This window comes from Anthonomus grandis, chromosome 8, assembly GCF_022605725.1.
Source record: "Anthonomus grandis grandis chromosome 8, icAntGran1.3, whole genome shotgun sequence".
NCBI lineage: Eukaryota > Metazoa > Arthropoda > Insecta > Coleoptera > Curculionidae > Anthonomus > Anthonomus grandis.
In genome coordinates, this window is record NC_065553.1 from 30,898,928 (window position 1) to 30,911,321 (window position 12,394).

Below are 12,394 nucleotides of genomic sequence, written 5' to 3' on the forward strand. Positions count from 1 at the left end.
CGAAAAATAATGATATAGTGGAGAGAACGGATAAAATAGAACTTCCATTAATGAATGATAAAATTAAGGATTACATACCAGTATCAGTCTTATACAAAAGATCCAAAGCAGTGGTGAGATCCCACATCTGAATGGAGCCGTTCGAATGTCCGGTAAAAATAAACCTTCTGGGCCTTGAACCCATTCTGCTCGATCCTTCACACTCGTGAACACAAAAGGCACTGACAGTACTACCATCTACAGCTTTTATCACGCAAACCCTAAAACATTGCAAAAAAATATTAAATAAAGATATTATACAGAGTGAAATTTTTAACTAGAATAAATTCAGTACTAGGGAGCCTATTTATTTGTTAAAAATTTCAATTTGGCACATTTTTTTTGGTCTCTTTATAAAACTTACCCTCTTTTGAGGGTAGAAACCACCCTCAATTTTTTTTTCAAATGTGAAGGTATGTTATATGATAGCTCGTTGGAAAGCGAATAAAAAAAGGAATATGATTCACTATTTACTTTTGCATTTTGATACGCTAGGAAGCTAGAAAGAAATAAAAATCGAAAGTATTGTTGGAAATGTTCATTTTTTTCTTGGCAAAACCCTAATCTAAAATAAAATTAATTCTTGACATTACGAATCATATCTGGACATACTTATTTGGCGATTGTCGTTGCCTAAGTTCATCTAAATTTTCTGATCTTGTTACATAAACTTTCGTTTTTAGGTGACCCCAAAGGAAATAATCCAATGGATTAAGGTCGGGCCATCTTGGCGCCCATTCAATGGTACCTCTTCTTCCTATCCAGCGGTTTGGAAACACTTCACTCAAATAGTGTTGCACGTTTTGGGCGTAATGAGGCGAAGCACGATCCTGCTGAAACCATATTCGATCATCATGAAAATCTGCTTCTGCTCGATGAGAAAATAAAGCAGTCAAAGCTGGCATAAGCTCTTGTTGCAAAAAATTCAAATATGTAGTGCCATTTAAGTTAGCTGGAAGGCATACTGGGCCAATGCCTTGGTCGCCAATTATGCCTGCCCAAATATTAAGTTTTTGCGGACGCTGAATGTGTATTTCTCGTATCCAGTTAGGGTTTTCTGTGGACCAATCGACAGTTCTGTTTATTGACTTCATCATTGAGTTTAAAAGTAAACTTATCTGTAAACCGAATCCAATCCAAAGCTGCTAAATGCTGATTAAGTGTATTCATCATCACTTCACAAAACTGAAGACGCCGGTCCGGATCATCTTCTAGTAAATTTTGTACGTATTGCATTTTATAAGAACGCATTTGACATGATTTTATTAACTTTAGTGCAGACGTATGGCTTATGTTGCATTCTCTTGCAACCTGTCGAACAGGAGTATTAGGATTTTCTTAGAGAGTCGGTAAAAAAAATAAGTGCGTTTCTTCGTCCATAACTCGAGACTGCCTTGCTCTCGGTTGATTCTCACATGGCCCACTTCACTCCATTTTCAATTTTGCTGATGGTGCTTTGGGAAATTGCTAGAAGATTAGGGTGTCTTTTGTGAAATAAAACTGCTACTTCTTCTTGTGTACGCGATCTGACTCCAAAGCCCATCATCATTAAGATTAAAATTTTTAGTGATTCAGTTAAATAACCCATTTTTGTATGAAAATACTTCTTATTTAAAGTAATAATTGAAATTGCACAAAATACTACAACAGATAAATTATTCGCTTTTGCCAAACTAAAAATAAAGTGACCATTGGAATGCGACAGAGAAGTAAACAAAAAACCTTATCAATTACTAATTACATTTTTCCCTTTTTATTTAGACATTCCGCACAGGCAAAATCCACTTGCTAAAATAGCAACATTTTATTATTTTTCTGGCTTTCTAGCTTACCAAAATGCAAAAGTAAATAGTGAATCATATTCTTTTTTTATTCCCTTTCGCTATCATAAAACATACCTTCACATTTGAAATAAAATTGAGAGTGGTTTCTACCCTCAAAAGAGGGTAAATTTTATAAAGAGACCAAAAAAATGTGCCAAACTCTTAGAACATTGAAAGGCTAGAAGTAGCATGCCGTGGAACTATGGGCAGGTTTGTTTGCTTGCAACATCTCTGATACAATGATGCCAAATGCTTATAGAGAAATGGCAAAAATCACTTTATAATATCATAAAAGTTTTAAGTTTTTTCCGAAAACTTAAAACAATACTACTGCTCCCCTTTAATAAAATATCAAGCATTTTTTTAAAATAAATTTGATAAGATACTCTATATCGAAGTCAATATACGTTAAATAAATGAAAATAAAGTATGAAGCAACGAGAAAACGTTAATGGCATCGCAACGCCGCTCGAACGCATTGTTGACGCCACCGATACAAGCACTCTCTACCAGTGACGTCGTCAACAAATATTTACCTGATAAATTTTTATTAATTATTATAGTTTAAATATAAGTAATATTACCATTTATGAGCTATTTATGTGTTTTTTTAACGGACTTCGTTAGAGGAAGGTCCTAATAAAAGGCAGCATTTTTGTCAAAGCATTTTTATGGAAATAAAATATTTTATTAATATAATATTATAGATTTCTTAATAAATCATGTTTTAAGACACAAATTTTTAACATTTTGCAAAATTTTATTATAATTATTATATTATACAAAATTCACTTTTACATCACTTACTTTAAATCACATAATATATACTTCTATGGTGTTGACTTTTTCAAAAGGACAGTATTGCTTCAGCGGAAAGAGTTAAAACTACAAGGAGGTTCAAATTGTGAAGGAGTTGCAGGTTTTTTATAGGTTATAAGATTTTTATTATGAGTATTTAGCCTGTACCATGGTTTTGAGACATTTAACAGTGACCTATATAATACCTAATACCAATTATTATATCAGATTAATTTATACTAAAAAACAAAGCTTACCTAAGAATAAAGACTATGTACAATAGATTAGATTAGATAGTTTATTAGTAGTAATATACAAACAAGTACTTTTACAAGTCAAATAAAATATGTAATATATGTAATATTTCTTAAGTATTTTAATAATAACTTGAGACATCTAATTCAATTTCTTTGGCGCAAATTTGTTTGTTGCAATCTTTGAATTTTAGTTTTTTGTTCTTTTTTTTCCATAATTTGGTGACAAGTGATTTAGCTTTTAAAAAGTCCTCAGGATATCATTTTCATTTTACCCTAGAGTAATATACATAAAAATATAGTATTACCAATATTAAAAAGAAAAAATTAAAAAAATGTATTATGATAATCCAATTGATCAATAAAATGTATGTTATTATAAAGAATCTTTGAAATATCATACATTTGATTAATTGCATTTAATTACAAATATAACACAATAAAATACTATATCACTTTTAAATAAGATATATAGAATAAGATGATACATGGCATTAAAGTCTTATTTGTACTTAGAGAAAGAATTGAACAATAATTTTTAAATGTGCTATAATGATGTCTATTTTGAGTGTATTTTTACCTTTTCCTTGGCAGAGTCAGGGAATGTGTAGCAGTTAAACAAAAACGGATTGGATGGGAAATAGTAATTGTTGACCTAGACCCCACAGTAACTATTAATCTCAGATGCAGTTATTGTTGATGATGAATGATCAGATCTGTAATTATACAAAATTTGGTGTATCAAGAATATTAATTTATTTTAATTATCCATACTTGTCTATATTAGCTTCACTGTTTGTACTTTATATCATTTTGGAAGCTAAAGAAGTTTTTGCACTCTTCAGGAAAACTACCCTTGCAGCTTTGAAGGGTAAATCACTTGGTAAATTAACTGAATTATCGGCTGCTGTGTTTTTAACCAGTGCATCAGAAATCCTAGTAAAAAAATAGTTTTACACACATACCTAATTTAATAAGTATTAGGTATAAATAAAGCTTATATGAGTAACACTAATACTTTTTGTGACGATTTTTTTATACTAGAAAAATATATTAAAAAAAAACTACCTTTAAGGTAGAGCTGATTTTTTTAATAAAGTCTGGCTACTGATAATATTATCTTCCTTATATAATAAATCACTTCTAAGGATGTGATCTGAACAAATATATTCTTTTTAATTGTGTTGATTTCGATTAATGAAATCCATTGTTCTCTTTGGGCATATATTAGGCAATTTATAATAAATATTTGATATTTAATCAAAAAGCCAAAAAAATTACAGTAATAAATTAATATGTGGTGCCAATTACTATATATATATTATTATAAGTTGCAATATGGTAAAACAAAAAAAAATTATCGACCAAATTTTAGGGAAAGACAAAATTAACTATACATAGTTATCAATATCTAAATAAATTTCAAAATTCTTTAAAGGCAATAAAAAATTAGTAATTTCATCTATCTACCTAATGTCTATATTAAAAAACATAACTATATATAGATAGGTATATGGGTATTATGCCATCTTTCTGCCAAAACAACAAAAAAAACATAAAATCCTGCAATAAAACCAGGGACAAAATTCTAGTTTTATATTTTTTATAGCCTATTGATAGATGAATATGTTCAAAAATATATTTAGATTTAAAAATATAAATATTTTGGTATTTTACACACACTTTCACATTCAAGTTTTTATTAGGTTTATATCTATAAGATCCCCTATTCTACGTTTATGATGATGGTTACCCCATGATGTGATGTTATGAAAGTATCGGTACTTACTTGTGAAAAGATCGGCTTGAATCACCTTTTTATCATGATGCGGCACAAACGACACAAGTTTTTGCCATCCTAGCAATTTAAAAAAACACTAAAATGGGGCCTTTTTCCTTTTGAAACCAAAAAATTAAAGAAAATACACGAATCCCGAACATAAACAAAAAGCCGTTTGACAGATGACACTATGCGTATGGCTCAGGCGCTTAAGTTCCGGTGTTGTCGCTTCAAATTTTTTAGAAACGGTTTTAGGGATAAGAATGTTAATAATTTTGTTTTTTTTTTTGCCTAAGGATATTATATTTATTCTTAAATAGGTTAATTGTAGTATTTATATTTTTTTAATTTAAATTTTCCTATAAAATATAACACAAGTAAGTTAAATTAACGTTATAATGGTTGTTAAAATATAGCAAAAAATTTCCTTCGTTGGAAATTCGCGTCGACTTGACAACAGAGAATCGGCAAATATGTTTGTAAACAACACACCCCTCTTGCCCCTGTGCACATGTTGGACTCAAACAAAGTTGTTGTTTACTAATTCTAGCCTTTCAATGTTCTAAGGCCAAACTGAAAATGAAAGAACCGGTAATCCTTTATTTTTTCAACAAATAAATAGGCTCAATACTGAGTTTATTCCAGTTCAAAATTTCACCCTGTATAAATAAAATGTAACATTTTCATGTTTTTACATAAATTACCTCTTTCCATTACTGGCAAGCCTTACAAAAAGTTGATCAGCATCTGGTACGACCTTTTGCACAAAAACCTAAAAGGAAAAAAAAGAGGAGTTGCAATTGACTCTTTCAAAACCAACTTTACTTGTTCATCGTCTTGCTCCCCAAAAGGCCCACAGTCATTACCGGCCAACGAGGCAGACGCCAATCCACTAGGGAGGCCACCCAGAGGGCCCAATCCAGGATCGGCCGGCTCTAAAGCGACTATTTTAAAAGAGGCTTCAGGAGCAGAGCCTGGCTGGGTGCTCAACATGCCTCTGAACCTGGTTACCCTCCAGGAACGCACGTGGTTATACTCCGAACAAACGGAAACTAAGAATTTTTCCGAAAGAGTGACCTTTAATATTAAAAGATTGAATACAACCCTATTAAGTTTCATTGTAAATCTTACCTTAGTAACTCTACTCTGGTGTACAGTGAAAGTTTGAAACAGCTGAGGACCATGACCCACAGTTTCTGGGTGCTGTACAATGACCCTTACTGCCCCCGATGTGGTGCCATATGCGATCTCTATCCAGTTGCCGCATAAATCTACAGGGGATTAGAATGTATTTTTTTATTCCTGAACCCCTTCTATGATCTTAAGAGCATTTTATTAATAGTTTGAAAAATAATGGCAACTTTTCTAAATTAATCTTAAATAGACCACTTAATTATTTCATAGAAAGTATAAGTATTATAGAAACTTGAAATTTTATATAGTTTATTAAGTTCATTATGTTCACGCGGCCAAACAAAAAACTTATCGGTTTTTGTCCTTCATTAAATGGTAAAGATACAGCGGTATCTCAAGCTGCGACAATTTGTGCTGTGAAGGATATTTAACCCGAATTTTGTGGATGTAAAGTATTTTTAATATTGAATTTATTAAAAGATTTTGTTCATACATGGGTGTACTTCTGTAGTGTAAATAAATTAATTTGCAAAACAATACCAAGCTGGGCTATAAGTGTTTTAATTATTAAAACCAACAAATGACAAAATCGATGACAGTAGACATTTTCGTCGTTTTCCCAATAACAGTTTGCAAAACAAGTGACCGAAAATGCATATTTAAGTTTTTCTTCTAGTTTGACGTCATAATCTAAGATATAGTTTTAAATCAATTTCCAATACTAAAAGATGATGCGGTATAGTTTAGGTGAAGTTACTTGGTCAAGCTCGAAAATTGAGTATGTACAAAATACAATCAACATACTACATATACGCATTAAAATAAACTGCAAAATATATTACGATATTTAGTGATCGATCCCCGTATATATTTACGGTCGATTCGAGTCTTTCCACAGCACCCCGGCCCGTTCAACAATCAATATTTGTCAGATAAAGATGGGCAAGTTCGGTGCGGATAACGTGAAATAGACGAAGATACGAAATTCTCTCGATGCTGGGATTGAATTGTGGACGGGCCGGGAGCGTATTTACATTGTTTACTACGATACGACATACTTAACAGAAATCGTGCGTTGAAACACGGTAGAGATTGCTTTTAATAATTTTCCCGTTCTACCTTAGAAACTCTATCGCATTACGTCGCCGCCACCGCTGTAAGGGGAAAAATCTAGCGCGCTATGACGCCATATCATCGTTTAGGTTACGTTAGAACAGTTGGAAGCCGCCATGTCCAACGAGAGGGTGTTTGAATTGCGTTCGCATTTGAATCTTACGTTAATTAATATGGAAGAAATCAAAAATTTACTTTCAGAATATTGTGCTCGATTTAATGCTCAGTTAATTCAATTTGAATTTGCTGAAGATTTCAAATATACGTCTACAATACGTGTCCACTATAATGATAAAAAAGGACAGCCACAAACATTTTGTGACAAGATCGTAGAAAGATTTTGGAGATTACACGTCAACTAACTGGATTGTTCGATATTCATATACGAACGTTCAGCGTTTAATATATCGAAAAGTGTATGTGTGCCAGCATAGTTCCCTTGGGAAAGTAGTTAAACGAATACGAAACAATACAAGACAACGTAATAAAAACTGTGAGGCCAAAATCGATGTAAAAATTTAAAAAAACTACTAGAAATAGCATAAGACGAGATAGTTTGTTGAAAGAAGGGTTAAATACTATTATCACGGTAAGTTTAATTTAATAGTCATAATATTTATGAGACAGTTGACTGGTTGTATGGTTTATATTAGGGCACTTATATTTTAAAATGAAACACATTTTTTTATGTTTTTCATTTAAGCTTTATTTTTTATTGCATAATGGAATCAACTTAGAGTTGCTCGCTATATGTATTGTTTCAATGCAAATTTGCCTAAAAATTAGTTGCGTTTTCGGTTCTAGGTCACATTTGAACACAGTCATCGAATTAATGTGGCTGAAGCATATAGCTATTTACGAATCACAGAAGACGTTGAAAAAGCGTTTTTAAAATATTTTGACGAAGGAATGAGTCCAAGTGCAGCTAAAGCATTTCACGAATTGTCCCTAATGCAAAATTTTAAGTTTCAAGAAACATTGGCTAACGCTAAAATAAATCCAAACGAACGGCAAATAAGATATTTATATGACAAATGGAGGTAAGCACATTAAATTTTTTCACGATTGCTAAAATTATTTGGAAATTGCTTTATCGTGGTATTCAGATAAAAATGAAGCTTTTAATTCGCCAGAAGTTGAAGCGTTAAAGTGTTCTGATTTATATTTAAATTAACAATAAAAATAAGGCATTTCATTAAAATGTTTTGCTAAATTAGACTGATATATTTAAAATATATGACTTATCTGTGAGGTACCGCAGTTGGATTTAGCTACTAGGCCATTATCCCATAAGTGTAGTTAAACTTCTTAGGTATCGCACTAATAATTTGTATCTTACTTTTTACTAGTTTGACTTACCACCTCGCTTCACAAACTTACAATATATCCATTTGTCAAATATTCGTTATGTTATCAGTTAAATAGTTTTATTTAATTTATTTTAGAGCTGCAAATTTTGAAACTCGTGTTGAGAAAAGCGTATATGAAGTAATTAAGAAAAAAACCTACTTGAACCTAGTGGAGGAGAAATAATAGTAAAAGATAATCCACTTATAATTGTGATTATTACTCCTATAATGAAACGGGCTCATTCACATGAATTTTCAAAAGAAATGGTTTTTGTTGTTTTTGTTGATTCAATTCCACAATCTCATTTACTTATCTGTTCATTTCACTTTACACAAGCATTCTGGAGATGGCTTGGGTCATCTGAGAATGAAATTGCCAAAGAACATAGAAAGGAAATTATGAAAATGTTCCAGTCTGTAATTGATTCCTCTTGTATTGAAGAAGCTGAATCGCAGTGCGACCACATGCCGTCTGATAATCGATGCAAGAAGTATCCCCTCCTTTTAAATCACATTTCTTCACTATAGAAACGAAAGATAGAATGATGTCTATGCTTTAGAAAAGATGTTTTCACGAGAGGTAATAATACAAACAACTTTGTAGAAGCCTCTATACGGGTATTCAAAGATATTGTTCTTCAGAGGTGTAAAGCATTTAATGCATGTGCTTTAGTAGATTTCATCTTCACTGTTTTGGAAACGTATCACAAGAGGCATTTACTAGAGTTTGCCAACTCAAGACGAAATCGGTCAAAATTAGCATATTTAGATTTAGATTTTTCCAGAAAAGCTAAAAATCTAGATGTTTATAAAGTAGATGATCGAACTTTTCATGTCTGTTCAGGTAGAATGTAAGCAACTCTTCTATACAGTTTATACAGATGTAGCATTATGTGATTGTCATTTTGGCGTAGGAGGACGGTTTTGCAAACATCTTTGCGCAGTTCAGGAACAGTTTTCGTTACTAATTGATACTTCCATTGAGCTACACAGACAGGGTAGCGTTTGCAAAACTAGCATTAGGGAGTGAAATTTCTGAGACGTTCTATGATGACATAAATGCCTTAACTCCGATTGAATCTGATCCAATTAAAAATAAATTTCATAATTTACCAATGATGAATTTCGAAACAAATATAGTCGAATCCCAGCAAGTAAATTCATCCAACAAATTGATGGAAGAACGACATGCAGAAGAAGTTCTTAATTTAAAAACGAATCTTCTGAACATTACAAAAATAGCATTAAAAAATCCCAACCTCGAGCTTACTAATGCAATACGTAAAGTTAACAACATTTTTAAAAATTTAACTACTGCCATACAAGTGCAATCATTCATTTGTCAATTGGCAAGCAAAAGAAGTGTCTTAGGTCAGCGTGGTCGACAAATTGGGGTAGAACCGACTTCCAAACCAAGAGAAAAATAGGGCCAGGCCTACCTTCTGGTTGCAAAAGGCTGCAATCTGCAAGACCTGCTAAATTCGAGGAAAATTTAATTCACTCTAAAAAGAAACTAAACCTGATGTCAAATATTAACAAAAATACTCCAAATGCCAAGTCTCATTAAATAATGTATTTTTTTTATTTACCTACTTTCATGTTTTATCCTTATGTTTTATGTTCCTGTTGTAAAAAATTGTAAATAAAATTTAATCCTAATCTGTATTTTGTATGCGGCGCGGCGTCGCGTCGTAAAGTGATAGACTTTGTAAGGTAGAAAGGAAAAATTAGTATAAGCAACACATGGATGAAACTTGTATGGTGAAAATCGGAATCGTATATCGGCCATCTTGCTTGGCAAAATTGACAGGGAGCTGACAGACAGTTGTTGACATTGACTGATAAAACATCATTTGTCATTGTCATACCATTTGAGTTTGTTTTTCATTTCAATGAATGCCAGCGTGGGTTGAGTTTGCTATTTGTTTTAAGGATGTTATTTTAAATTTATACAGACTTTTTTTCTAAAAGTTCCCTTTCAATATTGGGAGTGGTGTTTTAATTAATTTGCGACAAGCAATTCCAGGTTTCTGGTAAGAAAATCTGATTTTATTTATTACTATTATGTTTTTGTATTGTCAATCTTTAGTCTTTAATAAAATCAAATTCAGTTGATTTCAATGAAGAAGTTTCCTGACCTTGATGTAAGAGTATGTATATTTTAAATGTTTCTGAGAAACAGTAATAAAAGATTTTTTTAATTTCCTTCAGTTCATATTACAAGAAAAACATGGAGAGGGATATGCAATGTAAATATTATTAAGACTTTGAGCTATAGAATTTCTTCTGATATCACAGTTCTCCACAAATTTTAATAATGCTGATACCCCTGGCTTTACATTACAATACATATTTATTTAAACATTTATTTTGTCTTACTTTTTTTACATGAATCATTTAGTAAATTGATTTATAAGGTTTGCACTGTCTATTTTTTTATTTTATTTCCTGCTCGTATCATACCACTTCCTCTGTTCACTGAGACAAGACATACGAATAGCGGCTAAGAGACCTGAGCACCCGGAATGGATCAAAATTTATGTTTTTCTTACAACTTGTTTTTTTAAGAGTTTCTTTTTATTTTATGTAAACATCTATCCTTGAATTAAGTTTTTAGTAATATTATAGTTCCAAGATATGTTGTTAGTATTATAAGAGACCAACAAATATATTCTATGTAAGTGATATATCTTTTACTAAAAAGTTGTTTTCGTTTTGAAAGAGTTTATTTTGTTTTGTCGATGGATATATTGTTTCTTTCGATAATACTCTGTTATAGAATTTTTAATTAATTTTAAAAATTAATATTTAGATTATAATTTAAATAATTTTAAAATCTGTTTAATTTTTCTTTAGGAAACAGATACAAGTACATATTAAATAAGAATAATTAATCCTCTATTGACTCTATGTGTTAATAAAATGAGGATATTATTAACCTAATGGGAATGCCTTTAGAGGTATTATGAGAAAATAGCACAAAAATGTTGACAACCTTTTCTAATCTGTATAAAATTAGGGTAGTTCAGTGCTAACAAAATAATTTTAAACATTTTTAGATTAATTCTAATTTATATAATGTATGTTATAATGAATTATTCAATATTATGTATATCATTTTAATTTTTTTTATCATAATAATTTTTTTTTCCAGGAAAATTAAATAATAAATGTATTAAAGCAAAAAAAAACATTGTTTTATTTCCATTTGTCCAATTGGTGATATGTTGTACACTATTGTTAGTACACTTTCGTAGATTATTGCAGTAAATTAACCTATTTATAAGCTCTTTTTTCTATGAGTAACCTTTTTGATTAGGCGTTTGCTTTAGATATTACGATTAAATGATAAGATTGTCAGATTAAATAAAATGTGATTTCCCGCCTTAATTTGGCCACGCCTTTCTACCATTTCGATTGGTCCATTTAGACACGTCAAACTGTCAAGTTAGTTACAACAGTTTCCGCTGCCAAGCGAGAGGCCGCTAGCTGATTTGTCAGAAGAATTTCTTTCAGTTTGCATGCAACCACCACTTCTCTATATATTTGTGTTCTGTGATAAGCAATACCGTGTTCCGACACGCCGTTTTCGTTATGTAAGTCGTATCGTAGTAGACAATGTAAATACGCGGGCAGAGAAAATTAGCCAGTGAAACAGAGTCGCGCGCTCAAAAATAGGAAATGCAATTATTTTATAGGTTTTATTATTGTTATTTTACATTTTTCTTGAAATAAACGAATATAAGTGAAATATTAACTTGTATTGCGTTCTATTATTTATAAACATTATTTTTTACTAGATATTATATAGGGTGCGGTACAAAGAGCGAACGTTTTTAGGACAGGTAGCGCTTGACCATTAGAGAAGGGAGGGGTGTGTTATTAATTTCATGTGCATTTAATTTCAAGATTTGGTGACGTTTTATGGCCTCCTTGGTCCCCGGACATGTTCATGTGTGATTTCTTTTTATAGGAGTACCTTAAGTCCCGCGCCTATGAAAATTCCTTGTACATTAGATGAATTGAAAGATGCAATCTGCCAAGAAATTAGTGAAATCAATAAAGATTTGTTACAAAAAGTCGAGGCTAGTTGCCGCGAACGCC

General features: G+C 31.5%; 1 protein-coding gene and 1 long non-coding RNA gene across 2 annotated transcripts in view; both read right to left on the reverse strand.

Annotated features, from left to right (window-relative positions):
* Positions 1-12,394, reverse strand: part of LOC126739617 (BTB/POZ domain-containing protein KCTD3) — a 96,513-nt gene that overhangs the window by 26,010 nt on the left and 58,109 nt on the right. Inside the window, exons 8-11 of the mRNA XM_050445375.1 lie at positions 5,826-5,965; positions 5,520-5,771; positions 5,399-5,466; positions 79-260 (exon numbers count right to left, since the gene is read on the reverse strand). Of these exons, the coding sequence (XP_050301332.1) occupies positions 79-260; positions 5,399-5,466; positions 5,520-5,771; positions 5,826-5,965 (642 nt within the window). The remainder of the gene's footprint in view (positions 1-78; positions 261-5,398; positions 5,467-5,519; positions 5,772-5,825; positions 5,966-12,394) is intronic.
* On the reverse strand, positions 3,414-5,367 carry LOC126739621 (uncharacterized). The gene is made up of 3 exons (XR_007661670.1): positions 4,704-5,367; positions 3,689-3,850; positions 3,414-3,630 (listed from the first exon to the last, which is right to left on the reverse strand). It is a non-coding gene; the product is annotated as an uncharacterized LOC126739621 (long non-coding RNA).